The 26,138-nt window shown below is 40.0% G+C and overlaps 10 protein-coding genes across 14 annotated transcripts; 5 read left to right on the top strand and 5 right to left on the bottom strand.

Annotated features, from left to right (window-relative positions):
* The first annotated feature begins 40 nt into the window (after positions 1 to 40).
* LOC115626627 (NADH dehydrogenase [ubiquinone] flavoprotein 1, mitochondrial) lies at positions 41 to 2,134 on the top strand. Its single transcript, XM_030522030.1, has 4 exons — positions 41 to 169; positions 381 to 734; positions 792 to 1,626; positions 1,812 to 2,134. The coding sequence occupies exons 1-4, from the start codon at positions 124 to 126 to the stop codon at positions 2,005 to 2,007; spliced, it is 1,431 nt and encodes a 476-aa protein (XP_030377890.1). The 5' UTR covers positions 41 to 123; the 3' UTR covers positions 2,008 to 2,134.
* A 181-nt stretch (positions 2,135 to 2,315) lies between these two features.
* On the bottom strand, positions 2,316 to 2,729 carry LOC115626631. The gene is made up of 2 exons (XM_030522037.1): positions 2,603 to 2,729; positions 2,316 to 2,533 (listed from the first exon to the last, which is right to left on the bottom strand). The coding sequence occupies exons 1-2, from the start codon at positions 2,671 to 2,673 to the stop codon at positions 2,365 to 2,367; spliced, it is 240 nt and encodes a 79-aa protein (XP_030377897.1). The 5' UTR covers positions 2,674 to 2,729; the 3' UTR covers positions 2,316 to 2,364.
* A 1,208-nt stretch (positions 2,730 to 3,937) lies between these two features.
* LOC115626299 lies at positions 3,938 to 14,700 on the bottom strand. Its single transcript, XM_030521627.1, has 5 exons — positions 14,688 to 14,700; positions 8,821 to 9,461; positions 5,468 to 6,180; positions 4,771 to 5,024; positions 3,938 to 4,705 (listed from the first exon to the last, which is right to left on the bottom strand). The coding sequence occupies exons 2-5, from the start codon at positions 9,370 to 9,372 to the stop codon at positions 4,452 to 4,454; spliced, it is 1,773 nt and encodes a 590-aa protein (XP_030377487.1). The 5' UTR covers positions 9,373 to 9,461; positions 14,688 to 14,700; the 3' UTR covers positions 3,938 to 4,451.
* On the top strand, positions 6,880 to 8,403 carry LOC115626300 (26S proteasome regulatory subunit 8-like). Its single transcript, XM_030521628.1, has 3 exons — positions 6,880 to 7,009; positions 7,067 to 7,214; positions 7,268 to 8,403. The coding sequence occupies exons 1-3, from the start codon at positions 6,992 to 6,994 to the stop codon at positions 8,320 to 8,322; spliced, it is 1,221 nt and encodes a 406-aa protein (XP_030377488.1). The 5' UTR covers positions 6,880 to 6,991; the 3' UTR covers positions 8,323 to 8,403.
* A 1,392-nt stretch (positions 14,701 to 16,092) lies between the features above and the next one.
* Positions 16,093 to 19,240, bottom strand: LOC115626428 (protein RCC2 homolog). The gene is made up of 5 exons (XM_030521801.1): positions 19,134 to 19,240; positions 18,253 to 18,639; positions 17,605 to 18,186; positions 17,275 to 17,533; positions 16,093 to 17,056 (listed from the first exon to the last, which is right to left on the bottom strand). Exons 2-5 carry the CDS (start codon positions 18,595 to 18,597, stop codon positions 16,779 to 16,781), a joined length of 1,464 nt encoding a protein of 487 aa, XP_030377661.1. The 5' UTR covers positions 18,598 to 18,639; positions 19,134 to 19,240; the 3' UTR covers positions 16,093 to 16,778.
* Positions 19,241 to 19,383: 143 nt separating this feature from the next.
* LOC115626431 lies at positions 19,384 to 20,205 on the top strand. The gene is made up of 2 exons (XM_030521805.1): positions 19,384 to 19,592; positions 19,646 to 20,205. Exons 1-2 carry the CDS (start codon positions 19,468 to 19,470, stop codon positions 20,112 to 20,114), a joined length of 594 nt encoding a protein of 197 aa, XP_030377665.1. The 5' UTR covers positions 19,384 to 19,467; the 3' UTR covers positions 20,115 to 20,205.
* On the bottom strand, positions 20,126 to 21,551 carry LOC115626429 (protein ANTAGONIST OF LIKE HETEROCHROMATIN PROTEIN 1-like). Of its 3 annotated transcripts, XM_030521804.1 has the most exons (3): positions 21,206 to 21,551; positions 20,969 to 21,148; positions 20,788 to 20,909 (listed from the first exon to the last, which is right to left on the bottom strand). In XM_030521804.1, exons 1-3 carry the CDS (start codon positions 21,452 to 21,454, stop codon positions 20,895 to 20,897), a joined length of 444 nt encoding a protein of 147 aa, XP_030377664.1. In that variant the 5' UTR covers positions 21,455 to 21,551; the 3' UTR covers positions 20,788 to 20,894. The 3 variants fall into 3 exon arrangements, with proteins under 3 accessions (XP_030377662.1, XP_030377663.1, XP_030377664.1); XM_030521802.1 differs by having other exon boundaries at positions 20,126 to 21,148; positions 21,206 to 21,546; XM_030521803.1 differs by lacking the exon at positions 21,206 to 21,551 and having other exon boundaries at positions 20,126 to 20,909; positions 20,969 to 21,072.
* A 93-nt stretch (positions 21,552 to 21,644) lies between these two features.
* On the top strand, positions 21,645 to 24,280 carry LOC115626338. Of its 2 annotated transcripts, none has more exons than XM_030521683.1 (2): positions 21,645 to 21,770; positions 23,407 to 24,280. In XM_030521683.1, the coding sequence occupies exon 2, from the start codon at positions 23,593 to 23,595 to the stop codon at positions 24,142 to 24,144; it is 552 nt and encodes a 183-aa protein (XP_030377543.1). In that variant the 5' UTR covers positions 21,645 to 21,770; positions 23,407 to 23,592; the 3' UTR covers positions 24,145 to 24,280. The 2 variants fall into 2 exon arrangements, with proteins under 2 accessions (XP_030377543.1, XP_030377544.1); XM_030521684.1 differs by having other exon boundaries at positions 21,720 to 21,770; positions 23,434 to 24,280.
* On the bottom strand, positions 21,764 to 23,713 carry LOC115626336 (sesquipedalian-1). The gene is made up of 3 exons (XM_030521681.1): positions 23,606 to 23,713; positions 22,753 to 23,515; positions 21,764 to 22,197 (listed from the first exon to the last, which is right to left on the bottom strand). Exons 2-3 carry the CDS (start codon positions 23,321 to 23,323, stop codon positions 21,923 to 21,925), a joined length of 846 nt encoding a protein of 281 aa, XP_030377541.1. The 5' UTR covers positions 23,324 to 23,515; positions 23,606 to 23,713; the 3' UTR covers positions 21,764 to 21,922.
* Positions 24,268 to 25,604, top strand: LOC115626337 (protein slowmo). 2 transcript variants are annotated; one of them, XM_030521682.1, is made up of 2 exons: positions 24,268 to 24,331; positions 24,462 to 25,604. In XM_030521682.1, exon 2 carries the CDS (start codon positions 24,537 to 24,539, stop codon positions 25,194 to 25,196), a length of 660 nt encoding a protein of 219 aa, XP_030377542.1. In that variant the 5' UTR covers positions 24,268 to 24,331; positions 24,462 to 24,536; the 3' UTR covers positions 25,197 to 25,604. The 2 variants fall into 2 exon arrangements, 1 of the variants encoding a protein (XP_030377542.1); XR_003995587.1 differs by lacking the exon at positions 24,268 to 24,331 and having other exon boundaries at positions 24,352 to 25,334; positions 25,395 to 25,604.
* The last annotated feature ends 534 nt before the right edge of the window (positions 25,605 to 26,138 follow it).

The following is a 26,138-nucleotide window of genomic DNA, read 5'->3' as shown; positions in this document are numbered from 1 at the left end:
GCTGGTCGATTGCCATCGTTTCGATATTTCAGATAAGATTCACATCGCTAGTGCACCTACGCACTCATTACAAGGTGGCAGCGCCGTACCGTGACGTTTGGTTCAGCTGTCGTCGTACCGAAAATGGCTGCAATTGTGCGATTTAATTTGTTATCAAAGCCGCAAATTGGTAATTAAACGCAAATAAACTAGTTAAGCTCTGTAGTGCTGTCACGTTACCTTCTTTATGAGACATAATTAAAGCGCACACGTATCCGCTAACGTGCAAACGCAACCATAACATTTGCAAACAAATTATGTAATTTTTGCGCAAAAGCAAAACAAAGTGCACTAAAATGCTGCGTATTTCAATCGATTTTCCTGTATTGATTTGTTTGCAGTTGCGGCTTTGCCTGCCAGCGTGCAACTGCGACTGCAGAGCACCCAGGCTCCACCACCTGGCACTCCTCCCCCACAGACAAAAACAACATTTGGACCTCTGGCGGATGAGGATCGCATCTTCAGCAATTTGTATGGACGCCACGATTGGCGCCTGAAGGGCGCTCTGAAGCGTGGCGATTGGTACAAGACCAAGGAGATTGTCTTGAAGGGTCCGGATTGGATCATTAATGAGATCAAGACATCGGGCTTGCGTGGACGTGGTGGCGCTGGTTTCCCCAGCGGCATGAAATGGTCCTTCATGAACAAGCCATCAGATGGTCGCCCCAAATATTTGGTTGTCAACGCAGATGAGGGTGCGTATGCCTAAGCTATATGTTTTATATTTCGATTTTAATTGGAAAGTATTTCAGGCGAGCCCGGCACTTGCAAAGATCGCGAAATTATGCGCCACGACCCACACAAACTGGTTGAGGGCTGTTTGATTGCTGGTCGCGCCATGGGCGCACAAGCTGCATACATTTATATTCGCGGCGAATTCTACAATGAGGCTAGTAACATGCAATTGGCCATTGCTGAGGCTTACCAAGCTGGCCTGATTGGCAAAAACGCCTGTGGTTCTGGCTATAATTTCGACGTCTTCATGCATCGCGGCGCTGGCGCTTATATTTGTGGTGAGGAGACCGCACTTATTGAGTCTCTGGAGGGAAAACAGGGCAAGCCACGCTTGAAGCCGCCATTCCCTGCCGATGTGGGTGTCTTCGGATGTCCCACCACAGTCACCAATGTGGAGACAGTGGCCGTGGCTCCTAGTATCTGTCGTCGTGGTGGCACTTGGTTTGCCAGTTTCGGACGCACGCGTAATTCGGGCACGAAGCTCTTCAATATTTCGGGTCATGTGAACACGCCCTGCACAGTTGAGGAAGAAATGTCCATACCGCTTAAGGAGCTGATTGAACGTCATGCAGGTGGTGTGATTGGTGGCTGGGATAATCTTCTGGGTGTCATACCGGGTGGCTCGTCTACACCCATCATACCGAAGAATGTGTGCGATGATGTGATTATGGATTTCGATGGCCTGATTGCAGCTCAAACCTCGCTAGGCACAGCTGCTATCATTGTCATGGATAAGTCGACCGATGTGATCAAGGCCATAGCGCGTTTGATTTCCTTCTACAAGCATGAGAGCTGTGGTCAATGCACACCTTGCCGTGAGGGTATTGGCTGGATGAATAAGATAATGACGCGGTGAGTTATAAATTTAGTCTTTAATTGGGCTCAAAATTTAGACATTAAGGGGAATAATTTGGGAAGCTTCGAATATTCAGAAGAATGCCTTTTTGTATTAATATTTTTTTAAATGTGGTTTAAAAGTTTAAGTTTTAATACTGTGATTTACGATTATTTACGAACTTCTGCCTTGCCTTTCGCAGCTTTGTCAAGGGCGATGCGCAACCCGCTGAGATTGATATGCTGTGGGAGATTTCCAAACAAATCGAGGGACACACCATTTGCGCCTTAGGCGATGGTGCCGCTTGGCCAGTGCAGGGCCTCATACGTCATTTCAGGCCCGAGATTGAGTCCCGAATGCAGAAGTACGCGCAGCAAACACAGCGCGCCAGCAATTAAATACATGTTATAGCTAATTTTATTGATTTCAACTATGTCTAAATACCGCGTTTTTGGTCTATTAGCCAAAATAAAATACGAAGCCTAATGCAAAAAAATAAAATGTAAAGTTCTCTAAACAAAACAATTGACTATAATGTGTCATTGATTCGGGAACAATGAAATCTGTTGCTTCGTTTGAATTGAAAACAAATCACTATTTTTGTTGTTATTATATGTTTCATGTAGAATAGCATTGATTTGATTTATATGTCCACAGAGTCGTCAATTTTTTCACGTTTATTAAAACACATTTTTAAAAACCCTTGTTTGTTTTTGAGAAATCAGAAGGTTTATTTTTTTAAAAGAAACCCCCCTCTATTGAACGTGACCTAATCTTAATGATTGTATATGTTGGATCACCGCATTTATATCCTCTTGAGTGGGCCTCACGTGTTTTGGGGGAAATGTGCAGATTGTGAATGGACCCCCAACTTGTTTCTCTAGACCTGGTTGGACAGTGCACCGCCCGGGTATAAACTGATATCTACAAAAGACCGGCAAAGATTTAATTCAGAAAGTGAAATTGTATAATTGCCGCCTAGGGTTTACTTACTGCCTAGCCGTTGAGACCTGCAGACACATCACCAGCGCCAAAAAGCAAAGCAGCAATGTTTTGATTAGCATGTTTAGGGTTCTCTGTTTGGCTCGAGACTGTTTGTACGACTGCGCATGCGTTCGATCTTGTATCGAGCTGTAAGTGGCCCCGACTTAGAACATCTCTTTAAATATATGCAAATCTTATGCAACATCTGGAATTTCTGCTGCTTTCATCTTTCGGTTTTTAATGTCTAGCTAATAGCTGATGAATATTAAATGCATAAATTATCTTATTATTCAATTAGGGGTTAGGTGGTCGCAACAACCTCGACAGCAACAACAACAACAACATCAGGGCACACCGAAAGTGTTAAAAGCAATAACAATTTTAATAACGTGCACAATTTAAATAACAATTATATCTAGGGATGGGAATGGAACGAAATTTAAGCGGGTTTCGTGGGTTTTGCCAAACAATATTCAAAATCAAATGTTGTTAATAATCAAAGTGTGAAATAATTTGCTCGAGTCCCATTATTTCAATAGCTTAATGGTTTAAGCTTGAATTGCAAATGGTTCAGTTGAGATCAAGCTCGTTCTTAGCTAGACAACCAAAAATTAGAGTCCCTGAAAGGCATGAAATAATCTCAAATCGGATCATCTACTTAAAAGCTGTAAGTGCTTCTGTTTAAACCTAATATCGTTCCTTTAAAGTTTATTTATTATTGCTGCTTTATTTATAATTCAAAAGAGAGTCGCTTTTCGTATTAATTAAAAATTTAAAAATAAAACAACAATTTCTTGATTGTAGAACAGATTTAGTATATTTTTTTTGTTTTTTTTCAAAATTTTTTTCTTGTTATAAAGTTAGTTGGAAGTTTAAATGATAATGTTAAAAGTTTAGCCAATTGTTTGGTAAACGAAAACGATAAGTTTGTTTTTGATTTTTTAAATAAGTTCATTATAGGCTATAAGTTTTAGCATAGCGTTTTAGTTATAAAAAGTGTAAAAAGAATTGAGTCATAGAAATACATATGTATATAATATTTGCTTTTTTTTAGTTTTTTGCTTTTCTTAAACACATTTAAACATTTATATACAACTTTAATTTGTTAGTTTTTAATTCGCTTTTTTTGCCAAATTTATTTTGTTTGTTAAATGTTTGTAAGGTATTTGATTTTAAGCTTTTAATTGTTATACGTTTACGTTTTGTTTAGTTATATGTATATGCATTTGTTTGATTTGTATTTATTTTTATTCTATTTGTTAAACTTGGTTTAAAGCGTTTTCTTATTGCTTATTCATGAAAAGGAACATAGTATTATTATATTATTATGTTGTTGTATTTTCATTCAGTTTCAGCTTAAAGACTAAACAACATTTCGAACAAGTCACTATTAGTAGAAGTTTTGCTTCGGTTTCTATTCAATGTTTGTTTGTATGTATTTGTTATTGCTGTACCTATGTATGAAGGTATGTACGAGATGTATAGTATGTAAGTATGTACGATTGTTTGTTTGTAAAAGTCGTTGAACTATGTATTAACCGTAGGCTAGTTACATTTTGTTTGGCATAGCTTTAGGCGTGTAACTATGTGGTGTAAATAAGCGTTACTAACAGTTAGCTATGACTATGTATATACTTGTATGTAGGTATGTCTGTATGTTTGGTAATTATGTATATTGCCAACTAATTGCGTAGAGCTTTTGAAAAACATCTAGATAAGTAGTTAAGGTATTTATTTGTATTTATGTGTGAGTCTGAAAGTGGTTTCCTAATGTTTGTGTGAGTGTGTGTGGAAGTATTTTAAGTAAAAAATATATAGTATGTATATATATTTATATCAAGTTTAGTTTAGTATCACACTAGTAGAGATAATGCGAAGAAGCCTGAGCTCTATACTGTTTCGGTGTCAGCTTTATCAACTTGGGATTGAATGCGCCAAGGGCCGCTTCGTTTGTGGATGAGGGCGGCGGGGGTATGGTGTGGGATCGAAAGCGCGAGCGCAGAAAATTTTGCATAGAACGCAAACGAATGATGGGCGCACAGGGCGATTGTCGAAGCGTATTGTGGTTGAGCGCCCAATAGATGACCGGACTGATGGCCGAATAGAAGTAGCCTGAAAGCAAATTAACATTCCATATGTACTACAACCGATTCCACAGATTCGATTGCGTCACTTACCCAACAACAGATTAAAATAAATGGAAGTTTTACTGCAGTATTGCTTATAACCGAGATTCTTATAGAATATGCAAAAGACATGTGGTGCCCAGCAGACGATGAAAATTAAGGCAGAAGCAATTAGCATATTGGCCAAATGACGACGGGAGCGCAATGTTGAGGTCTGCGGTAAGGGTATGCCGGGGGTAGCAGGTCCACGGCCCGATCGATGAATGCGTTGGCGTTGCGAATGGGCCCGAATCTCCCGCATGGCTCTTTGAAAGAGATAAGGCCAATTCATTTAGCTACGAACCGAAACATATTCGAATATAAAGGCCTATCCTAAATTGCATCATCGAATTCAATTAAAAAACATATAGTATTTCTCGCACATAGTTATTCAAATGAAATTGTAATGGAAAATCTACCCAAATCTTTTTCGACAAATTGTAGCGAATTGGAATCTAGAAAAGGCATGATAATTCTGGATATATTTTTCTCATTATATTTTCCCTTTTTTAAATATATATCAAGTTTATTTCAAATTATAAGCCCTTTGTAGCTGCCATAGCTTAAATCGGTGCAAAATAAACAGTCATAACAGATAATCAAAACAGATATTTCAATTAGAGATTGATCAAAGCCGATTGATTCTATTATATAGTATGTCTGGCTTCGGAAAGGTCGGTGAAATAAGAGAAGCATTTTGTACACTCACCTGGGCGATATGGGGTTGCTGGAGCGATACGAGCCCGGCTCAAGTGCACCAGCAGAGCCGGATCCGGGCAAACGAGGCTGCAAGTTGTGCAATTGTATGTCTCCCGGGCTAACGGCCATTGCTCCCCCTCCTCCGCCGACGCCATTGGATGTCTCGTCGGCTGTGGTGTTGCCTCCGCAGGCAGCCTGCTGCGCATTGGCACAACCCGTCACAATGACCATGTGCGTCTGACGTCGTAGTATGGGCATTGGCAGCGGCAGCTCACCGTGTGCCGCTCGTGCCGTCAGCGACAAGGCGCACAGCTTTCGGCGTACCCCATAATGATTAAGCAGGACTCCAACGCCGGGCAGCACAAACACCGCAATCGTATGGAATATGATGAAGGACATGAACGTGGCATTGGCGCCCAGATCCGATGTGCAGCTAATGCTAACCGGACTGGGCGTGGCGATACCGCTGTTGCCACCGCCCGCCACGCTGCCACTGAAATTCCCTCCATGGCTGTCCTTGATAATCACGGACTTGGCAATGATCTTGTAGGCGAAGAGAAAGGGTGAACTGATGGCCGCCGATGCCAGCCACGACAGCATGGCCAGGGACACATGCAGGTAGCGACGCTGGCGAAGTTGCGCCAATCGCGGATGCTTCACTGTCGCATACCGATCCAAGGACAGCATGAAGAAGGAAATGGTGCTTGCAGCCACTGGCATTACCTGGAAAACAATTCAAGGAATGCAACTTTTTTTCTTAAAATCGGAATTACGTTTGCATTTTGTCTGTCTATGCTAACGGAAAAAAATGTTTAGTTAACATTGTATTTATTTATATCTAAAACATTTATTTATGTCTCATCAAATCTCCGATTAGAAAAACACCTTAAAGTCAGTTGTAAACGCGATTTTTAACCAAGCAACTAACTAATTTCTACCTTAGCACATCAACGATCTCTCTCAACCTACGATATTCCGAGCGGTTTTATTAAAGCCATAATCGAGTATATCTAATCAATCTTCAACTAAAAATTTTCAATTCACCACTCTGTGATTAATAAGCTTTACTAAAATATTATTTATTTAGAAGCTCATGACACTTATTAGATTTAAAGCTATTGACCAGCTTCGACGTTTTAATTAAGACTAGATTTATACTTAGAAATTATAATAAATTACAAACCAAAAATGAAATGGAAATTATTTTAAGCCGGTTACCGTTAATAAATATTATTGAACCGCAAAACACCGTACCATAGACGAAACATTGAACCGGATATACCGAAACCGGAAATTGAATCGCTTTGATTCCCCATTTTGCTACGTCATTGCTAGAAGGATGATATTTGTAACACAAACGCCAAGATGGCAACGCTGCAACACTATTATGTTAGAAGCTTGAACAGCACTGGCCAGAAACTGCCGTCTCATACAAACAGCAAAATCTCCAATCTCAGCAATCCGGCGGCATATACAATTTTATCATAGGACTTTGCAAAATTAGACGAACAAGTTTTATTCGAACCAACTCAAAATGCCTGTGCTAGCTGTTGTAAGTATTTAAAATGCATTATTTGGTTTATAATTCTCAACTAAAGATCGCCTGTAGATGGACATTGATGTGGACGAGGTGTCTGCGAAGAGCGGCATTGGTTCGTATTATTTGCAGAAAATATCGGAACTGCAATTTATTGTAGCCGAAAAGCATCTGAATCTACGCCGCCTGCAAGCTCAACGCAACGAGCTCAACTCAAAAGGTAGATACGACTTCTTTTTTTGTATTATGCCATGAAACAGACATGCTTTTCAGTACGCTTGCTGCGTGAGGAGCTTCAACTGCTGCAGGAGCAGGGCAGCTACATTGGCGAGGTGGTCAAGCCGATGGACAAGCAGAAGGTGCTCGTGAAGGTGCATCCCGAGGGAAAATATGTTGTTGATGTGGACAAGACCATCGACATCAAAGATGTAACGCCCAACTGCCGCGTAGCATTGCGCAATGAAAGCTACACACTGCACAAAATTCTTCCCAACAAGGTTGATCCACTTGTCTCGCTTATGATGGTGGAAAAGGTGCCCGATTCAACGTATGAAATGGTCGGTGGTCTAGACAAGCAGATCAAAGAGATTAAGGAGGTTATTGAGCTGCCCGTTAAGCATCCGGAGCTGTTTGACGCCCTGGGCATAGCACAGCCAAAGGGCGTGCTTCTCTACGGCCCACCTGGCACTGGGAAAACGCTCTTGGCCCGGGCAGTGGCCCACCACACCGAATGCACCTTCATTCGTGTGTCTGGCTCGGAGCTGGTGCAGAAGTTCATTGGCGAAGGCTCTCGAATGGTACGCGAGCTGTTCGTCATGGCCCGCGAGCATGCGCCTTCAATTATATTCATGGACGAAATCGATTCGATTGGCTCGGCACGCATGGACTCTGGCTCTGGTGCCGATTCTGAGGTGCAGCGCACCATGTTGGAGCTGCTTAATCAGCTCGATGGATTCGAGGCTACCAAAAACATAAAGGTCATCATGGCAACAAATCGCATTGATGTGCTGGATCAAGCACTTCTGCGTCCTGGCCGCATTGACCGCAAAATTGAGTTCCCCCCACCCAACGAAGAGGCGCGTCTGGACATTCTGAAGATACATTCGCGCAAAATGAATCTGACGCGCGGCATAAATCTGCGTAAGATCGCCGAACTCATGCCGGGGGCATCGGGTGCCGAAGTAAAAGGCGTCTGCACCGAGGCAGGAATGTATGCCTTGCGCGAGCGCCGCGTTCATGTCACCCAAGAGGATTTTGAGATGGCTGTGGCCAAGGTTATGCAGAAGGAATCGGAGAAAAATATGTCGATCAAAAAGTTATGGAAGTAAGCTGCTGTTTTGGATCAAATTATTTTTCTCCTATATTTCACAAACAAAATAAATAAACATTGCTCTTAGTCGAGTCGAAAACACTGTGCCATTATAGATTATACACTTGAAAGTTTCAGCTCAAAAAATTTGTGATAAGTCAGAAAGATCATCATTGTCTAGTACAAAACGTACCATTAAGGATCATTTATCTACAGGCCTTAATCACTGATTAAATGTAAGCCATTGCCATGTTTTATAATATCTATATGTATATATATATAGTTTGTCCTGACTGACTGACTGATTGGCAATCAACGCCCAGTCCAGCTCACAGTGAAAGTGAGCACTAGGTTTTGGAAAATTCGAGCTCCAAGTGGGGGAAAACGAGCTCCAACGTTTAAATAAAAACTCTACAATTTTCATCCGATTTACTTCAAACTTAGCTTGTTATTTTATATAATTTGATGTAAGCTATAGAATATTGAAAGAAGAATCAAATAAAGAATTGGTTATTACCTGCACATAGTGTATGACCTTGCAGACCAGCAACGGCAGCGATCTAGTGCCTCGATTCATGGCCAAATTCAGTAGAGTGACCGGCGCTGAAATGCCCGTGACCAGAAGATCGGCAATGCAAACGGCGAGCAGGAGAGGATTGCGCAGACGCACCGACGAGGCAGAGCAAAGGGTCAGCACTAGGGTCGCATTGCCAAGGACGCCGCCGAAGACCACAAGACCGTAGCTGATGGCCATAAGGAGCAGCGTGAACGATGGTATCGCATGCTCCGTATCTGTGCCACCATTTCCAGCATCATAGGGATTTATCAGTGTCAGATTGCCATAGTTGCCGTAGTTATCATATTCGAAATCGTGCGTAGTAGGGTTGCCAATGCCGCCAGCGAGCCCAAAATTGTTATTCTGCTCGAGCAGTGCGTAGTGAAGGTCCAAGGAGTCCAGGTCAATGGCATGTTGTTGTTGTTGCTGATGCTGTTGTTGTTGTTGCTGCTGCTGCTGCTGTTGACGTCGGTATGTATTTTCCCACCATTGTTGCAAGTTATTGCTATTCATTCTACACACGTAACTTTATTCGAAATATTCTCGTCGTCGTCTTCGTGTTCGATGCGTTTGTCTTGCTGCTTCATTTCATACTAAAGGTGCTGCAAATGGCGCAAAAGGTAGAACAAAAATGGTAAAACAAAAATGTAATAAAAGATTGTTTGTTAGCAGAGAAGGTAGTAGTAGTGTAGTAGTAGTTGTAAAGTAACAGATGCCATCACCATCATCATCATCAGTCTTTTGTTTTTAGCAAGGACACACACAAACTGACACCCACTCACTCATTCATACACACACACACACGCACACACCGAAATGACACTGCCACTGACACTTATGCAATGCAGAGGAGCAGCAGCAGCTCGCGCCCACTCAGAGATTAGTGCCTGCGCTTCCTCCTCGTCGACGTTGCGCCATTTTTGCCCCGGCACTATGAATGGCAGCCTTGCACTTTCCGCCCTTGCAATCGCAATCGCTTCTGCCGCCGAGGCGTACCTTTTGCCCCACACCGCACAATGGCGCAAATTTGAAAGACACATAACAAACATGTTTCGAAACTAGACTAAAAAGAAGCCTACATCCGATTTAGGAAAAGCTTAAGACAGCTGAACGTCGATCTGATGTTCATAAAACACGTAGATAGTTTAAAATAAAAAAATACCATCACAATTTAAGTTTCTTTCGCAATATATTACATTCAAAATATAATTATGAGCATTATATATAAATTGTTTCTTTAAAGGTTTCAAATTGATAATCATTAATTATAAAAATCTCTTGTCCATAACATTTTAAAGTCTTTCGAACTTCTTTTGAAATCCATATTTTTGAGTAAAATAAATAATTTCATAATTATAAAATTAACACCAAATTACATTTCAATATAAAATAAAATCATACTTGTGCATTTTATAGCTAACGATTCATATTATTTCTTTTATAAATAGACTATAGAAATTATATGCATATGATAATTTAAATTATTGCTTTTATAAATAGACTATAGAAATGATATGCACATAAGAATTTAAAGCAGCTTTACGGATAATACAAAACTAAGCCAAAAACTAAACTTAAAGCAAAATTGAAACAAATTTTTCCATTGAAAGCATGCTTGATAGTGTTTTATAATTTGCTCGACTATTAACGTCTCTTTGCCACAATCAAGCTACATTTCTAGTTTAATGACATAAAGGCTGTGACTATTTGCAGCCCACTGTATGCTGCTATATTAACGGTAGCAAGGTTTGCTGTTTCAGCTCTGCTGACGTTTAAGGCGGATCAAGGAAGTGTGCGGGGCACGTGCATTATGAATGTCGACTTAATTGCGCGTTTAAGTGCACTGCTGTGGTTGAGTGGCGCGGTCGGTGGCGTCCGCGGCCGTGGTATTTAAAGCCTGGAAAAATGTAATTGACGTTGCAACCAAATACTTTGCGCTAGGCTATTAAAAACTTTAATTGAAATTTGTTTTAAAGACGGGCGCGCCTTCTGTAGAGCTGTGCAATCAACTTCTCAATGAGCTGACAAGAGAGGGACATTCATGAAGCTTAACATTTTTTAATAAGTTTGTACTGAACGACCTTGACCACGTTAAATAAACGTTTCTTTTCCTCGCTGCAAAAATACGTCGATGCTGTCCACAATTGGAAAGCTACACGAACTTAACTTTATTCATTTATAATTCCTTACCTTTATTTTAAATGTATATATTTGATCAATTTCTCTACCTCTATTTTAAATTTAAACATTCTTTCTTTTTTTATATTTTTTTGTTTGTATATATGTTTCTTTTTGCAAAATGTGCATATTTATAGGTTTTCTAAATGTATGTAATATTCATAAATATTTACAATTACTGTATCTGCCATTTTCCGCTGAAAAGTAGGCAACACTTTTTATTAGAGTTTTCCTTACGTAAAGAAGCAGAATAGTAATTGATATAGAGAACTAGAAAAAGCTATCAGATCGGATAATACTAATTGTATAATAATAAAATTTTGTATATATTGTAATAAAATAATAATAGATGAATAAAATGTCCCAATTATGTTTATAAAACTTCCTGTAATAGACAAACCAACAAGCTTATTACATTAATCTTTAAAAAATAGTAGACTAGTATATAAGCTAAGTAAATTCCACTATTTGTTGTCATTTTAATTGCTTAACCACTTATCTGCAGTTGCATTGTGTTTAGAAATAAAAGAAGAACTGGACACCCCTAATGCCTGGCTCTTTATGCTGCAAATGATTTAAAAGCAACCCATGTTCCCATTTACTCCTGTGTTCGAGTTTCTGTGTAAAAGCTTTGGCAGACAGCGCGTTTTGTGTGTCCTTTTTCCTATTGTTTAATTGTGTGTCGTGTGAATGTGCGTCTGTGCGTGTGTGTGGGTGTGAGGTTCGATGTTTGGCAGCAGCCGCCGCCGCTGTGTATCAATTTTGTTTGGGTTGCCGTGGCGCTGTTGCTGCTGCTGCTGCTCCTCTTGCCATTGTCCTGCGCATTTTGCATGGTGAGCGTAGGTGAGTACATACTATACATATGTACATACTATGTAGAGTATATGCATGTATGTGTGATGGTGAGTGTGAGGGTCGCTGTGCGCATTGGCGTGTGATGTCAACGCTTTTGCTATTTGCTGTGGTTTTTCTGCTCATTTGTGGGGCTGATGATGTGACTGGCGTTAGCTCGTTGCTTAATCTGCTTAATTTGCGTTAATTTAATCCTAGCTGAGCACACGCTCCCACACACACACAATTACATACATACATGTGCAGTTGTGTTTGCATGCATTAATTCGCAGAAAGTCAAAGCAAGCGACTTGGCCTTTGTGTACATACACTTATGTTGGCCATTATTCTATTTGGTCTGCGCGTATGTGTGTGCTTGGCTTTTATTTTTAGTCGCATAGCCGTTGCCATCGCAATGCCAATAACCTGTTGAGTTCTCTAGTTTGTTGCTGTTTCTGCACGCTACACCAAATACCGTTACTTTGCAATTTTGCACACACACACATACACAAGAAAGGACACAGCGACGAAGGCTTTGGTGGCAGGCCATTGCTCTGGCCCTGTTCAGTTGTTCGGTTTCATTGCGTGGGCGTTTGATTTACTTATTGAAAATGAAATTTGTGTATTAATCTGCGTCATCGTCTTTCCGAACGTCAGCAACGAGCACAAAAGGTGACAAAAGCAGCTTCAGCAAGAATAAGAAGAAAATGAAGACGCATCAGCAGGTGGCGAAGCAGCAAGAGGAGCGGACAACAAAGGACAAAGCCAATAAGATACGCATAGTGTTGTGAATGATTCGTGAGCGGGTTAAGGAGTTAACTGGTTCAATCACGCCAGCTTCACTTCATAGAAAGGAATCCTAGGGGCCATGGTGGTGCGTGAAGTTGGGATTCTAACAACAAAGACGCCAGATAAACAAACAACACAGAAGATTGAAGACCAGATAGTTAGATCCTCTCCAAGAGTTGTGTATGATAATAAAGTGGAGTGTTAAAACAATATCATGCCCAGAGTTTCTCCTTGAGATGAGCAAGCAGCGAAGTTAAAAGTTATTAATATTCCTATAATTATTGTAATTGTTATTGTAAGTAGTATTTGTTATTATTTCGTACTATCATGATTATTATTATCCATGTTATTATGATGGTATCGTATTCACGCGCACACCTCTAGTGCACACCTGTAAAAAAAAGGAAACACCTTCGCAGTGGGAAATGTAATAAAGATTTACGTCGTTATAGTGGTAGTTGCTGTTGTTGTTATCGCTATTAATATGAAAAGTGTCAGCCACAGGTGAGTTAATAACAAGGCGCACACGCACACAAGTACTACACAAACAGACAATCACACACACAGCAGGATACACACGACAAAAGATACTTTGTCGTGCGGTCGGTCAAAGCTGCTGTCGTCCTGCTGCTGCTTTGTTTGTCATTATTGATTTGGCAGCCCATACATACAAACATATATGTACAGGGTATACCTATCTATGTAAGTGTGTGTGTGTGTGTGTATATAACGTCAGGGTGACCGAAATTTGTAGGGCTAATAATATGCCTTTCTTCAAAATAAAATAACATGATTATTAGGGTGAAATTCTTTAAAATCAAGCTATGACTTTGATTTTCAAAATGAATATGTATTAGTGTTGTATTTAAAAACTTAAATCCGGCCTTAAACATTCGGTGGTTTGTCAAAATTCACTTTGAAGCTGTTCGTTCATATGATAGTTTTTTAATTTAGCCAACCGATTAGCCTCAATCTCCTTATCTCAATATAGATAGAGCTTTATAATATTTTATAAGTTAGAAATACCGAGTGTTTTGGATTAGCTTTTAATTTTTAAAGATGTCTCATTACAATTTTAAGTTCTCCACAAATAAATCCCTAAAATAATGATCAATCGAGGCAAGAAATAAAAATACATTAATTTTTTATTAATCGCATAATCTTTTCTTCATTTAAATGAACCATTAATTGCTAATTTGCTTTCAAGATAAGCCTAAATTAAATATCTCAACAATTCGTAAGTCAAATTAATATATTTAATAGTTTTTTAATATTTATTGTCAGAAATACTCATTAGTTTTCGGTGCACCCAGAAAAAACAGCTCAATTATATAGATTTAAAATATTGAATGGTATGGTCACCCTGTTCGGTATGTGTCCAAACGTTCGTTTGAAACGCCCGCTATTTCGTTTTCGTGCTGTTACAATGGCAAACAAACAAGTTTTTGTGTGTACGGTACTCTGTGTGTGTGTGTGGGTGTGTGCGTGTATATGTCTGTTTGTGTGTGTCTTGTCTTCGCTCAGCTTAAAGCCAAAAAAGCGAACCTTTTTCGGCAACGCCACACTTTTAGGGTCGTCGTCATCATCATCGTGTAAGCCAAGAGCCCAACAGTCAGTTTTGCAATTTTCTTCTTGGTTCCTTCCTTGGCACGTTCGAAGAGCGAACAATGCAAAAATGTGTGTGTGGGAGGGAGAATTGTATATTTTTTTCCTTTGAAAAACAAAGCCCAACAGACACGCACACACACACACATACATAGAGAGATAAACGAACACACTCTCAAGCAGAAATCACTTTGCTTTTTGTATTAAAAAAACAAACACAACAACGACGCCATAATTACTAACCATGAAATGCGTGGCGTGGCAAATACGAAAGAAAAAAACGCTGCATACCAATTAGTGTAACATCATAAGGCGGCAACGGAAAAGCGACACCACCAACCAACACACACACACACACACCCACATACTGACTACCTCTAAACACCCCACAATACATAAATACATGCGTATACGTAATAGCGTACCGTTATGTTGTTGCGCGCAGTAAAAGATTGTTGCCGAAAAAATTAAACAAAAACTAATAAAAATATTGCTGGTTTATGTGGTGGAGTGTTGTTGTATTAGTAATAGCGACTGTTTTTGTTTATGTTGATTACTTTTTTAAAGGCACTGTTAGAACTATTTTTGTTATTGCTGCTGTAGGCGCGCCGTTGGTTTCTTTTTTTTGTCGTTTTATATCAAATACACTTTTAGCAAATTTTCATTTTTTTTTTGTTGATTTTTTTTGTTGGTAATACTTTATAAAATTGTTTAAAAAAATGACGCTGTCTGATTTTTTGTTGTGTTGGTTGTTTTTGTAGTTGTTGGATGTGCTTATAAATTTTGTTTGTTTGTTGCTAATTTGCTACTCAAATTAAATAAAAATGATGAACTGAAAAGTGTTTTGTGGGAAAAAAATAAAACTGAAACTTGATGTGCCAAAATTGTCTTCGAACGGCGCACATTACACGAAAGGACTACGGCGGAAGACTGAGACTGCCGCTTATTTTGTGTGTGTGTCGATGAGATTTCTCAAGCAGAGAGTTTGGAGTCAAAAGTCCTACGGAGAGCAGGAACGACAAAATTGAGAGCCGAGTGCCGAATTACAACAACAATAAAATGGACGCAAAGAAGCTTTGAGTGGGAGCAAAGCTTTTTCGCTTGACTTTCACTTTCATTCACATTTGCCTTTTTTTTTAGGGGCCAACACAGTGTGTATTGAGGCCGCGAACAGACATGAACTCTATATGTATTTTAGTTACCAAAAAATAGCATTTGGACCAAAAGCAAAGCAGCTTCATTGGATTTCAACTCTAACAATTAACACAATATAATCACAATTGATTTATGTGAATCGAATCGATTTGAACCCTAAACTTACACATTTCTCATTAAATAGGAGGTATTATATTTTACGTCGATTTTAAATAACCAACCTTGGTAAAAACATTTCCAATGTTTATCTTTAACAATTACCAGTAGCATACTTTTAGGTTCCACTTTTCGGTTTAGATGCCTATGCTAGTTTTGTAATAATTAACCAAAAAGCAAGTATAGCAGAATTTAGACATCCAACTCCCAATATTCAAACTACTTTTGATGTCAATTACTGAAACGCTTCTCTTTTAAAACTGAAGAACGGAATAATGGAAGCAATGAATCATTAATTTATATGGCATCTTCAATAAGAAGAACCAGTATCGTTTCTATATTATACGGAATTATTTCATAAGGGTGATCAAAGAACAAAAACGTATCAATATTTCCCATAATTATGATAAGAAATAAGTATTTCTGATCAACATAATACCAAAAAAAAATCTAATTACAGCCCATATAAAGCTAACCAACCGCTTTTCCTCAATTCCTGAATAATTAGAGACAAATATGTATTATTTTAAATACATACTAACATGAGTTTATTTAAATATTTTTGTTTATGATTAAAATGCATGATTCTTTTAGTTGCAACTCTTGCGCTTTTTTCTGGTATACTTTTTCGACTTACATATACATGCATTTAAATACATGCTATAGGATTGTGTTATATTGTGTTGAAAAAAATACTGTGTAAGTTCTGGGACTTAGAACTAAAACGGTATGTATCGATCAAATATAATGGAATCATGAACAAATTTAAGCCTAAATGGGCGGGCATAAAGATACAGCAATAAATAGAAGTGACCGAATTTACAATAAATAGAACATTAAATTATTACAAATATTAAAAGTATTCAAAATCATCAATGCACAATAGTGCATATGATAATCTCATGTGCATATTTAAGATATAGTTTAGTGTGTTTTTAAATTAGCATTCGGGGGTGGGTTGGCTGAGTACGACCCATTAACCTATAGCGTAGATTTTAGTAATCTTTTGCTTTTGCAGTAAGTAGCAGCGACGTTTCGTTGATCAGTTCAAGATTTTTTTAGTTGTACACTCTAACTGTAGTTATAGTAAATATATATAGAGCAGTATTGTTTTTTGTTGTTGTTGGCAGCGGTATACGTTATGTACTGTTATTGTTACTGTTTTTTGTTGCATTCAATTGCTTTCGGTTTTTTGTTTTCCAATTCTAATCATCAATAGTATATTCGGGCATTTTGTCATATTTCTGCTTGGTGGCCTCATGCGACGTATCCACAATTAAAGCAGTATGCGAATAGCCCATAGCTACCTGAGGTATTTTAACATTATCCATTTTGGGCACCTCTTTGGGCACCGTCGAAGATTTCTGAAATTCACCAATGCCTAGCTCACCGAATGTGGGTGAAGCTCCCCAAGCAATAAGCGTATCATCAGCCGAAATCATAATGGAAGTATTGGCACAGCCAATGGCAGTAATATTCCAGCCTGGAAAGGTAGTAAGACAATATAAAATTATGTATTCACAGTTGCTTTGCTGCCGAAAACTTGCTCTAAGTCCATATTGTCGATTTGAAATGTGCTTTTTAAGCATGTTTTATGAAAGGACTCAATTATTGGTAATGAAAAATATGTTGTATTGGATAGGATAGATATTTCCCCTTTTATGAATACGCAATGAAATTTTAAACTTTTAGTTTACTCACCAGCTAAATCTTGGACAGGCTTGGGGTACATATTCGCCTCGCCTGTTTTTTTATTTTGTCCAAATAGAAATAGCACACCCAGTTCATTAACAATCAAACTGAATGTAGAACCACAAAAGACGCTACGTGCCCCACGGCCTTGAGCATCGAAAAATTTCATTAAACGCGGCACCATTTCATCCTTGGGCTCGGCGTGTCCCAAACGGCCAAAACCGCCAAAGCCCCAGCTGTAGACGCGCTTCTTGGAATCAATGGCCACCTATAGAAAATATTTAATTGGATGCATTTATATTATCAGTTCTTGGGGTGTTGTTCGGCCAATATTTGTACCGTATGATTGTTGCCGCAAGCAAAATCCACGATCTGCACACCATCGACGGGGGTAACATGACCCTCCTTGCTCTTTTCAATGTACAGCACGACCTTTTTAGGCGATGTCTCGAAGTGGAATGACAATTTGTTAGCATTTACGAAGTACTTGGCGTCTGTATTGTGACCCAATTGGCCATATTCGGGCAAGCCAAATGTATGCAAGTTTCCCTTAATGTCCAGAATGACGGAGAATTCGGCGCCGCAACCAATACGTATGATCGGTGCACCACGATAGTTGATGGGCGTCGGTGTGGTAATATTGGCATGTGTATTACCTACACCACATTGCCCTGATTTATTCTCGCCACAGGCGTAGACGGTGCCTGTATCGGTGAGAAAGAGTGTGTGATGACGCCCAACGGCGGCTTGCACAATATTAACCTGGTCGAGAGCTGTAATGAGAGTGGGTTTCTCGCACAGCTTGACGTCGGGACCTAAGCCCAATTGGCCGCTCGGATTGCGTCCAAAGCCCAACGCCTTGCGGTCCATGTTAACAAGTATAGTATGCGCGGCGGCTGGACCGCTAGCCACGTGACGATACTGAAAAATTAAGCGTAATAATGTAATTTAATTATGATCAAACTACATAGTAGAATATACACGTACCTTCTCATCCGTAAAGCGGTGGAAGCTGTACAGATTAGGACGCACTTTGGAGACATTCTTCCGATCCCGCTTGCCGGTTAAATCCCAAGTCACCATACCGGCCACCAGCAATTGCCCGGGCGTCTTGTCCAACGTAGCCAGCAAGTCTTCAGGCAGCTTACTCGGCGGATCCAACTCATCGTGCGCAATGAGCACTTCCATTTGGTTGCCAGATTGTTGCAGCTGCTGCGGCACATCCTCATCGGATTCATCGCTGAAGTCATCTTCGTAGTCCGATTCCTTCTTCTTGGGGCGACGCTTGTTGGGTCCGGCGCCGTTACCACCTGCCTTGCGCTTAGCCGACATTTTCAATTAGCAACAATAAAAGTCTGCGCGCACACACAATAGCTGTAAAAAAGAAGCGGAGATGAGAACCAGAATTTGTACGCAGCAGAGCGTGACCGTCCCAACAACAAAGAAGCGCGCTCTCACGCGCTGCATTGTAATAGTGTGTGTATGTGTGTGGTGGTTTTGCAAGCAGGAAAAACAAAATGAACGCCAACATAAAGCCGCAGCGCTGCCGACGCCGACTGCGTAAACTTTTTGTGCAATAAACTATCAAAATTGAACAATATTAGCACGTTAAGTGTACCGAATATACAACTAATAATGCAGCTCGTAAGACTGTATGACTGGTAACGGTTTTTTATAGAAAGACCGCTTTTAGAACGTCTCTGAAATATTAGCGTCACTTTACAAGAGCAGCGACGTTGGTCGCCGCCGCATTTTGAACAGTCAGCAGTTTTCTAAAATTATTTATGTCTCCTACAGCTATATTTTCTCAACAATAGATAAACACTGTTTGTTGTGGGTAATTTAAATTAACTTGTTGCTAAACTTACATTTTGTTATCAACTTTCAATAAGCCGTCCTCAGCGCAGCAAAATGGCAAACAACAAACACACGCTAGAGTCTCGCACTCTCCGATAGGCAATGCGCGGTTCGATAGTAAATCGACCTATAAAAATATCGTCATTGTCTTTTTTTGGGGTTTGGGCACCATTCAGTGCAAAAAATGCGATAGTCGATTCTCAAACAAAACGATTGTTGCAAACATGTTAAAAATCGATTAAAGCAATTCAGAATCGTTTCTTTTTACAGCTCTAACGTGTACACAACAATCTCTGTTTGACAAAAAGAAAAACAATCAAATTTGGATTAATGTATTCTTGAAAAATGGACGAAGGCGACGAAAGTACCACGCATTATTACTTGGAATGTGATAACAACGTCGAGGAATGGCACTGGAATGCAAAGAGCACAAAGCTCCTCGTTGAGCTGTATTTGGAACGACGAGACCGGTGAGTGAAATAATTCACATAATGTTATGAACATTGACTATTTACAACAACAGGTTTCGTGATCCAAAACACCGTAAGCGTGTCCTCTGGACAGAAATTGTTGATGAAATGGAGAGAGCAGGCTACAAAGGAATAAACGAGGATTTATGCGATCGCAAGATGCGTAACATGAAGAAGACATACCGCACCTGCAAAGAGTCTATGCGACGGACTGGTCGGAAACGAGTGTCATGGGAGCACTATGAAACGTTTGATGAACTGTTCCAACATGAACCACAGTCCACATCAAAGCCAGAAGCCACTGCTCTTGCAGAGGAGCCCACTATAAAATGTAAAACATGTCCAACACAACTGGATCCCAATGGAGACATGTTCGTACCGAATGCACTAAATGGACAGCTGCTCGTTATTGAGCGCAGTAGAGTGGCGGCAATCAAAGAATTAAGCAAGCGTATTGAGGAATCAAACGCCATTCAGAGAGAACGGAACGACCTTCTACGCGAGTACTTGGCACAATTATAATACAAGTAAAATAGGTTTATTGTTATTATTATTTTATAGTGTTGACTTAAAATTAAACAATATTAGGCAACATGTTGGTAGCCATAAATTCTAGGGTCAGTTGTTAATGATCGCTAAATCTATTGACTACGTAGAAAACCTGCCACCAAAGATTCTCGCTTTTTTTCTGCCGCTAATGTGTGCTCCCAGTACTGCTGCCCATTCTCCTCAAAAACCATATTGATTTGACTTTTCGGCATTGCTTCAAAATCTACAGTTATGTCCTCAAGGGGCTCGCCACAGTCTAGTATAAAGTTGTGCAACATACAAGCGGCCGAAACTACGACGCAGGCCAAATCTAGAGTTGTAATGTCCAAGGACTGGAGGCGTTGAAAACGTGATAGCAGTGATGCAAATGCACGTTCCACAGGCGCATTCCATAAATGTACGGCCAGATTGTAGCTCATGTGGCAAGGCGTCAAATCGCCGTAGTCCGGAAACGGTGTCATTAGATTTAGCAGCAGAGGGTAACTCATCTCGCCCACCAAATGCTGTTGCTCTGACATTAATGGCTGGTCCTGGTCTGTGTCAATAAGTCGCTCAAACAGCGGACTTTTCATCAATATGCATTGCAAATCATTGGGTACATCAATATGCACGTCCAAAAATCGACTGCGCGCATCAGAAACTACTTGCAAGGCTAACGCATGACATTGTCGCTCACTAGTATTGGCAACACGTATCGGCAACTTAAGCGGAATACGAAACTCCTCAATAACGCCTACCACGTTAGGCAAACTGCTAATGCCATTTGTGCTATTTGTGAATATGGGCCATTTTATGTAGTTTGGCAAAAGCGTATTAAAAATACTCACAACCCATTTAAAAATTTCATATCCCGAACTTTTAGGTATTGCAAAGATTTCGCCAACTTCACGAAATGAGACTTTGCCGCTAAGCAATCTGAGCGTGTAAAGAAGCTTTTCAGGCAAACTCACATGGGAAATGGGCTCATTACTTCCAGCTACTGCCTTTCCTGTGGCTTGCAGCAACACCTGTAGGACTAAGCATAAGTTTATCGCGTTTATTAATTTTGTTAGTTTTCTTCGTACCTGAAATGTGCTGCGCTGCATGCGAAATTGTTCCTTAAATTGGTCATCTTGGTTTCTAAGCATCGGAACAGGAATATCTTTTGTAACACATTCAAAGTCAGTTCCATTTACATCTTCGTGCTGTGCTGCATCTGCGCGACGCTCCAATAAACTTTTGGTGATACCCAATTGCGATGCTTCAGCCAGAAGATTCGGCTCCAATCCCTCGTCGAGAAAAAAGCTTAGCACAAAAGCCTGTCCCGTGTCCATTTCATGATTAGTTCTTCCTTCTTTGTAAATAAACAAAAGTGTGTGCACACTTCGACGCTGGTAAAAAAATTGGCAAAGCGTTGCCAGTCTTCATTCGAATTTTTCTGCAACTGATTTTGATGTGCTGTAGATAATGACAAGTTCAAAACAGTTTAAACTTTCGAAACGAAGGAAGGACGCCAATCGCCAGCCTAACAATAAAAATTAAAGCCAACCCAATTGCTTTTATGAAGTGAACTTATTTTGCTGAATTTGATTTGTACGAAAATCAAACACACATATTTCAATTAAGAAATCAAGGCATAAATGTAAAAATGTAAGTATGTATATTGAACATAAATAGATATAATTAACAATGTTTAGGATCTCAATTTAGCACAAAGTTTATAATAATACAGTGTATTGGCATCTTACATATGTATGTTTGTTTCTGTTTTTGTAAATTTTCGTGCCTCTCCTCCTTGGCCATCATATGTCCACAAGTGGCTTAAGGCGCGCACGGTAATCGTTGATATCACGCATAACAATCTGATTAAAAAAAGCATGCCTCTCCTTAAACGCCGCCATGGCTTTAGCCCGTCTCTGCTCCTGCAGCATTTTGTTATCTTTGCCACTATTGTTGTTGTTACTGCGTGGTAATACTGTTGGCGCTATAGGCGTGACAGCCGCTGCTGGAACGAAGAATTCACTGCGTCGGCCTGCATCAGTGCGCGAACAATTTGTGTTGTTGTTGTTGCCATTGTCTACAACATCCAAGATTTTATAGCCATGTGTTGGAAAAATACAACAGATTTTTGCAATAAATTCAGTAACAGACATTTTTAGAATTTTTCTTAAAACGAGACAAGATTTGAACTAGCAAACGTTTAATAATGAAAAGCAAGCTTTGATGTCAATGTATTCGCGCTTATCTATTATTCTGAACTGCTCTCTTTGTAACGGTACACCAACCAAGGTGACCCGTCAGCTTTGATAGCTTAAGCACAGTGGTTTGGATTTTCACTTTGATTAAATCAATTTCTGGGTGGTCTATAAAATCAGTGTTATAATGTTATAAACATAAGAAATCTGCAGAGGTTAGTTAAAACATAGAACTCATTTAAAATTTGTAATTTAGAATGCATTAAAGAAGTACATTCGGAAGCGTTAATCAGGTTTACACAACAATGAAACTTACAGTGACTTTGCAAAGAATATGGTAAGCTATATGATATCGTAGATTTACATTCAGGCCACTTATTACGAAGCAGGAAACTGCCGCCAATATTTGCGGAATGATTACTATATGCTACACTTACCTAGTGTCAAACTTTGACCAAAATGCTCCACTGAAAATGCCATTGATGGCAAAGCAACGCCAGTTTTTCCGTTTGACTTAGCATCGGGGGGCAGTGGTGGCGCACGACGATCAAAAGGATTTTGTCGTCTAGGAGGCGGATTAGGCCTCGCATTTGGGGTAGCGCTAACAGCACGGTTTTTCGATTCTTCTAGTTCGTTCAGCTTGCGCTGCAAGTTTTCAAGAATTGCGCGTCTATACTCGTAACCGGCGCATGTTAGAGCCTTCATCCATGCCTCCATGCTCTCCTGCGTGTCGGTTGCCAATACGTAGGTACGATTACCATTGAATGCAATTTCAAAACAATAACTCTCCACATCCTCTGTTAATTCTATGGTACAGCCTTCGACAATGATTAGGCCCAGTGGCTCCTTATCGTATTGCGTCTCAAAATAGAATAGAAGGTTACCTTTCAGCACAAAGTACCGTTTCTGAAATGCTCGGTTGCCCTCGCCCCGTTTTCTTAGAAAACCATCCATATCATACGGCGGCTTTTTCGCAAAAACGCACAAATTCTTCTCGTTGATCTTCATGGCTCGGTTTTGATGAGATACACGCAGGTCGACCTCATAAATTGCTTTATCTTTAGTGCATATTTACGATTATATTATTGCAGGTATTAAAAAACATCTAAATTGTGCAGGTAACAAGAATGACGCCTGCAGTAGAAACAGCTGTTAGCTGCCAGTGTTGCCAAAATAATTCTTCAAACGAAATAAGCTGAACTGAGACGGTGCCATTACGGATAATTTGTGAAAATTAATAAAATACATACAAACATTTAACAATCTGAGCATTCAGAATGTCGTACTTACTCACAGAAATAGCTCTCGAAATGCTGGGCTACAAATTCTATGATACGAACGGCACATTCCATTTGACGAATTTTCAACAATCGACGCCATCCTCATCAAATGATAAAGATTTGGATGAGCCTCCCCTATCCGAATTCATTGATCAGCCGGCTTCTACAACTATCCAGAATGGTGACGCCAGCAATGACCAAGAGGTTCCGACAACGAGTAGTTCCCACAACGATAGTCAAGCAGCAAAGCCGGCAGAAAATTTAGAATCTAAGGTACGCCGTACGCCCGCCAAAGCTCTGGCCAAGATCAAGAGCTACGAAAGCGACAAAATAAAAGTACAAATTAAAGCAAGAGTACAAAAGTCAATAGACGAACAGAAGACTAAACCAAATGAGCAGGAATTGCAAAAATTTCTGGACGATGAGAAAATGAAAGTGATGGAGGATGCGGCCACAATGCGACATTTTCGCGAGTACCTCGAAGATCGGCTGCAACGTATGGACTCGCGTTTGTTCGAAAAATATCAGCGGACGTTTCGAAAGGATTAGAGTTAAGATTCCAGCAGTTCAGTTATAATAATTGCTTAGTTTTATTTACATTGTAAACAATATTCGATAAAAAACAAGTGTTACCCCAATTAGTTTAAATAAATCCAATCGTCGCTAACATTGTGGTCGATTTCAACAAAAAGGGCATTTCTGTCATCACTACTCAGTGCACAACACATGATTGAAGGTCGTAGAAACTTATCAAAATTGTTCATTTTTTTTAATAGTTTCTCAAAATTTCCCCCGTATAACGCTTGTAATCTGTTCTCTTTAATTTTCTGCTTACGTTGCTCACGTGCTTACGTCGTTGCAAACAGGCTGCTAGCCGAGCGCTTGACTGCAAAAAACGGAAAAAGGCCCCCCTGAAATTGACGGACAACGACGCTTGCATAATGAAAATCTGGACGTCGGAGCACATCTTCAATCACCCGTGGGAGACTGTCACACAGGCTGCATGGCGAAAATATCCAAATCCGATGACACCGTCAATTATTGGCACCGACGTGGTCGAGCGCAAAGTTGTTGACGGTGTGCTACACACACATCGTTTGGTGCAATCAAAATGGTATTTTCCGAAATGGACCCATGCGCTGATAGGCACAGCCAAGACATGTTTTGCCAGTGAGCGCTCAACTGTGGATCCGGAGCGTAAACAGATGGTCCTGAAGACAAATAATCTCACATTCTGTCGGAACATCAGTGTCGATGAGGTGCTCTATTATGAACCACATCCCACGGATGCAGGCAAAACGCTGCTGAAGCAAGAGGCCACTGTGACTGTCTACGGCGTGCCACTCTCACACTACATGGAAGATATTCTGACATCGACAATAAGTACGAATGCGGGAAAAGGTCGGCAAGGGCTAGAATGGGTCATTGGACGCATCAATACAGAGGTCAAGGGCATAGCCGAGTCAGCGGCGCGTGGCACAGATGAGTTAATACATAATACGCGGCGGTCCATAGATGAGGTGACTGAAAGTGCGCGCAAAGGAATGGATGAGATTAGTGTGCAGGCGGTCAAGGCGGCGAAAGCAATGCACATAACATAGAATCGAGCCGAGAGGCGATTGTCGAGTGGGCGCGAGAGCCGTGGAGTAGTAAATTATTATATACAAAGAACGGACAGCGTCTGGTGCGCTGCTTCTGTAGTACGAACACTTCGACAACTACAGCAACAACAACTAATTGTAATATTCTCTTGCTTTTTCGTTACATACATATATATTTTTTTTGAATAAGCATTTCAGGTTTAACTGATAATGATTTCGCGAGAGGGCGCAAAGCACGTACAATTTTGATTAGATACATTTTGAATCCGTGGTACCGCTAGCCAAGCAACGGTCATATAACGTTTTATTTTTAATAATACATAAAGCAAAAAGTCAAACGTTTGTAAAATACCAACTATTCGAAAAAAAAACGAAAATAAATTAACATAACACCTATGCAAAAACTAACCAAGTACAAATTGTTTTAATTGAAAATTCTCATTGTTTTGCGTATTTGGCAGATGCGTCAATTGACACCGAACTATGTTCATATATTTTTAAAAGAACTAAAATAAAATTGCAATACCAAACAAATATTGTATATGCATATAGTATATAAACACACTATGCACACGTGCTGTCTCATTCTTGCGTAATTGTTAAACCGTTTTAAACTATATACACTCGGATGTATCTGTGGGTGTATATATACAAGCATTGTCAATGACGTTGCCATGATGTCGGCGTCTGTATCGATTTTGTATCTGTTGCTATACGGCAGCAGCAAACATACGTCACGGAATAAACTGCGGAGCGGAAGAAGCAACGAGAGAGAAAAATGCATTGAGAGATGTTTGGCCTTGCAAGCGGTCAGGCTATAATCAGTGTTGCCAACTAAGCCACTTTATGGCAGTTGTAGATTTGTTTAAATTGTAAATTGGAAGTTCAAGTGTTTTTTCGTTAAACACTGGAACAAAATGACCAAAGATAAGCATGTTGAAA

Source organism: Scaptodrosophila lebanonensis, unplaced genomic scaffold (genome assembly GCF_003285725.1).
Source record: "Scaptodrosophila lebanonensis strain 11010-0011.00,11010-0021.00 unplaced genomic scaffold, SlebRS2 tig00000085-arrow-pilon, whole genome shotgun sequence".
Taxonomy (NCBI): Eukaryota; Metazoa; Arthropoda; class Insecta; order Diptera; family Drosophilidae; genus Scaptodrosophila; species Scaptodrosophila lebanonensis.
The sequence above is the reverse complement of the archived record's forward strand: the minus strand, read 5'-3'. Positions and strand labels throughout refer to the sequence as shown.

Coding starts and splice junctions, on each gene's coding strand:
- LOC115626300 (XM_030521628.1), top strand. Junction 7,215..7,267: donor CAACGAGCTCAACTCAAAAG/GTAGATACGACT, acceptor CATGCTTTTCAG/TACGCTTGCTGCGTGAGGAG.
- LOC115626429 (XM_030521802.1), bottom strand. CDS start 21,454: ATGGACACGGGACAGGCTTTTGTGCTAAGCTTTTTTCTCGACGAGGGA. Junction 21,149..21,205: donor TGCAGCGCAGCACATTTCAG/GTACGAAGAAAA, acceptor TTAGTCCTACAG/GTGTTGCTGCAAGCCACAGG.
- LOC115626428 (XM_030521801.1), bottom strand. CDS start 18,597: ATGTCGGCTAAGCGCAAGGCAGGTGGTAACGGCGCCGGACCCAACAAG. Junction 17,534..17,604: donor CTTGCGGCAACAATCATACG/GTACAAATATTG, acceptor TATTTTCTATAG/GTGGCCATTGATTCCAAGAA. Junction 17,057..17,274: donor GCCTGTCCAAGATTTAGCTG/GTGAGTAAACTA, acceptor CTACCTTTCCAG/GCTGGAATATTACTGCCATT.
- LOC115626337 (XM_030521682.1), top strand. CDS start 24,537: ATGAAAATCTGGACGTCGGAGCACATCTTCAATCACCCGTGGGAGACT.
- LOC115626299 (XM_030521627.1), bottom strand. CDS start 9,372: ATGAATAGCAATAACTTGCAACAATGGTGGGAAAATACATACCGACGT. Junction 6,181..8,820: donor AGGTCATACACTATGTGCAG/GTAATAACCAAT, acceptor ATTGTTTTCCAG/GTAATGCCAGTGGCTGCAAG. Junction 4,706..4,770: donor TTATTTTAATCTGTTGTTGG/GTAAGTGACGCA, acceptor ATTTGCTTTCAG/GCTACTTCTATTCGGCCATC.
- LOC115626431 (XM_030521805.1), top strand. CDS start 19,468: ATGGACGAAGGCGACGAAAGTACCACGCATTATTACTTGGAATGTGAT. Junction 19,593..19,645: donor TATTTGGAACGACGAGACCG/GTGAGTGAAATA, acceptor TTACAACAACAG/GTTTCGTGATCCAAAACACC.
- LOC115626627 (XM_030522030.1), top strand. CDS start 124: ATGGCTGCAATTGTGCGATTTAATTTGTTATCAAAGCCGCAAATTG. Junction 735..791: donor GGTTGTCAACGCAGATGAGG/GTGCGTATGCCT, acceptor AAAGTATTTCAG/GCGAGCCCGGCACTTGCAAA. Junction 1,627..1,811: donor ATGAATAAGATAATGACGCG/GTGAGTTATAAA, acceptor TGCCTTTCGCAG/CTTTGTCAAGGGCGATGCGC.
- LOC115626631 (XM_030522037.1), bottom strand. CDS start 2,673: ATGCTAATCAAAACATTGCTGCTTTGCTTTTTGGCGCTGGTGATGTGT. Junction 2,534..2,602: donor CAGGTCTCAACGGCTAGGCA/GTAAGTAAACCC, acceptor GGTCTTTTGTAG/ATATCAGTTTATACCCGGGC.
- LOC115626336 (XM_030521681.1), bottom strand. CDS start 23,323: ATGAAGATCAACGAGAAGAATTTGTGCGTTTTTGCGAAAAAGCCGCCG. Junction 22,198..22,752: donor TGGTCAAAGTTTGACACTAG/GTAAGTGTAGCA, acceptor TGGATGTTGTAG/ACAATGGCAACAACAACAAC.
- LOC115626338 (XM_030521683.1), top strand. CDS start 23,593: ATGTCGTACTTACTCACAGAAATAGCTCTCGAAATGCTGGGCTACAAA.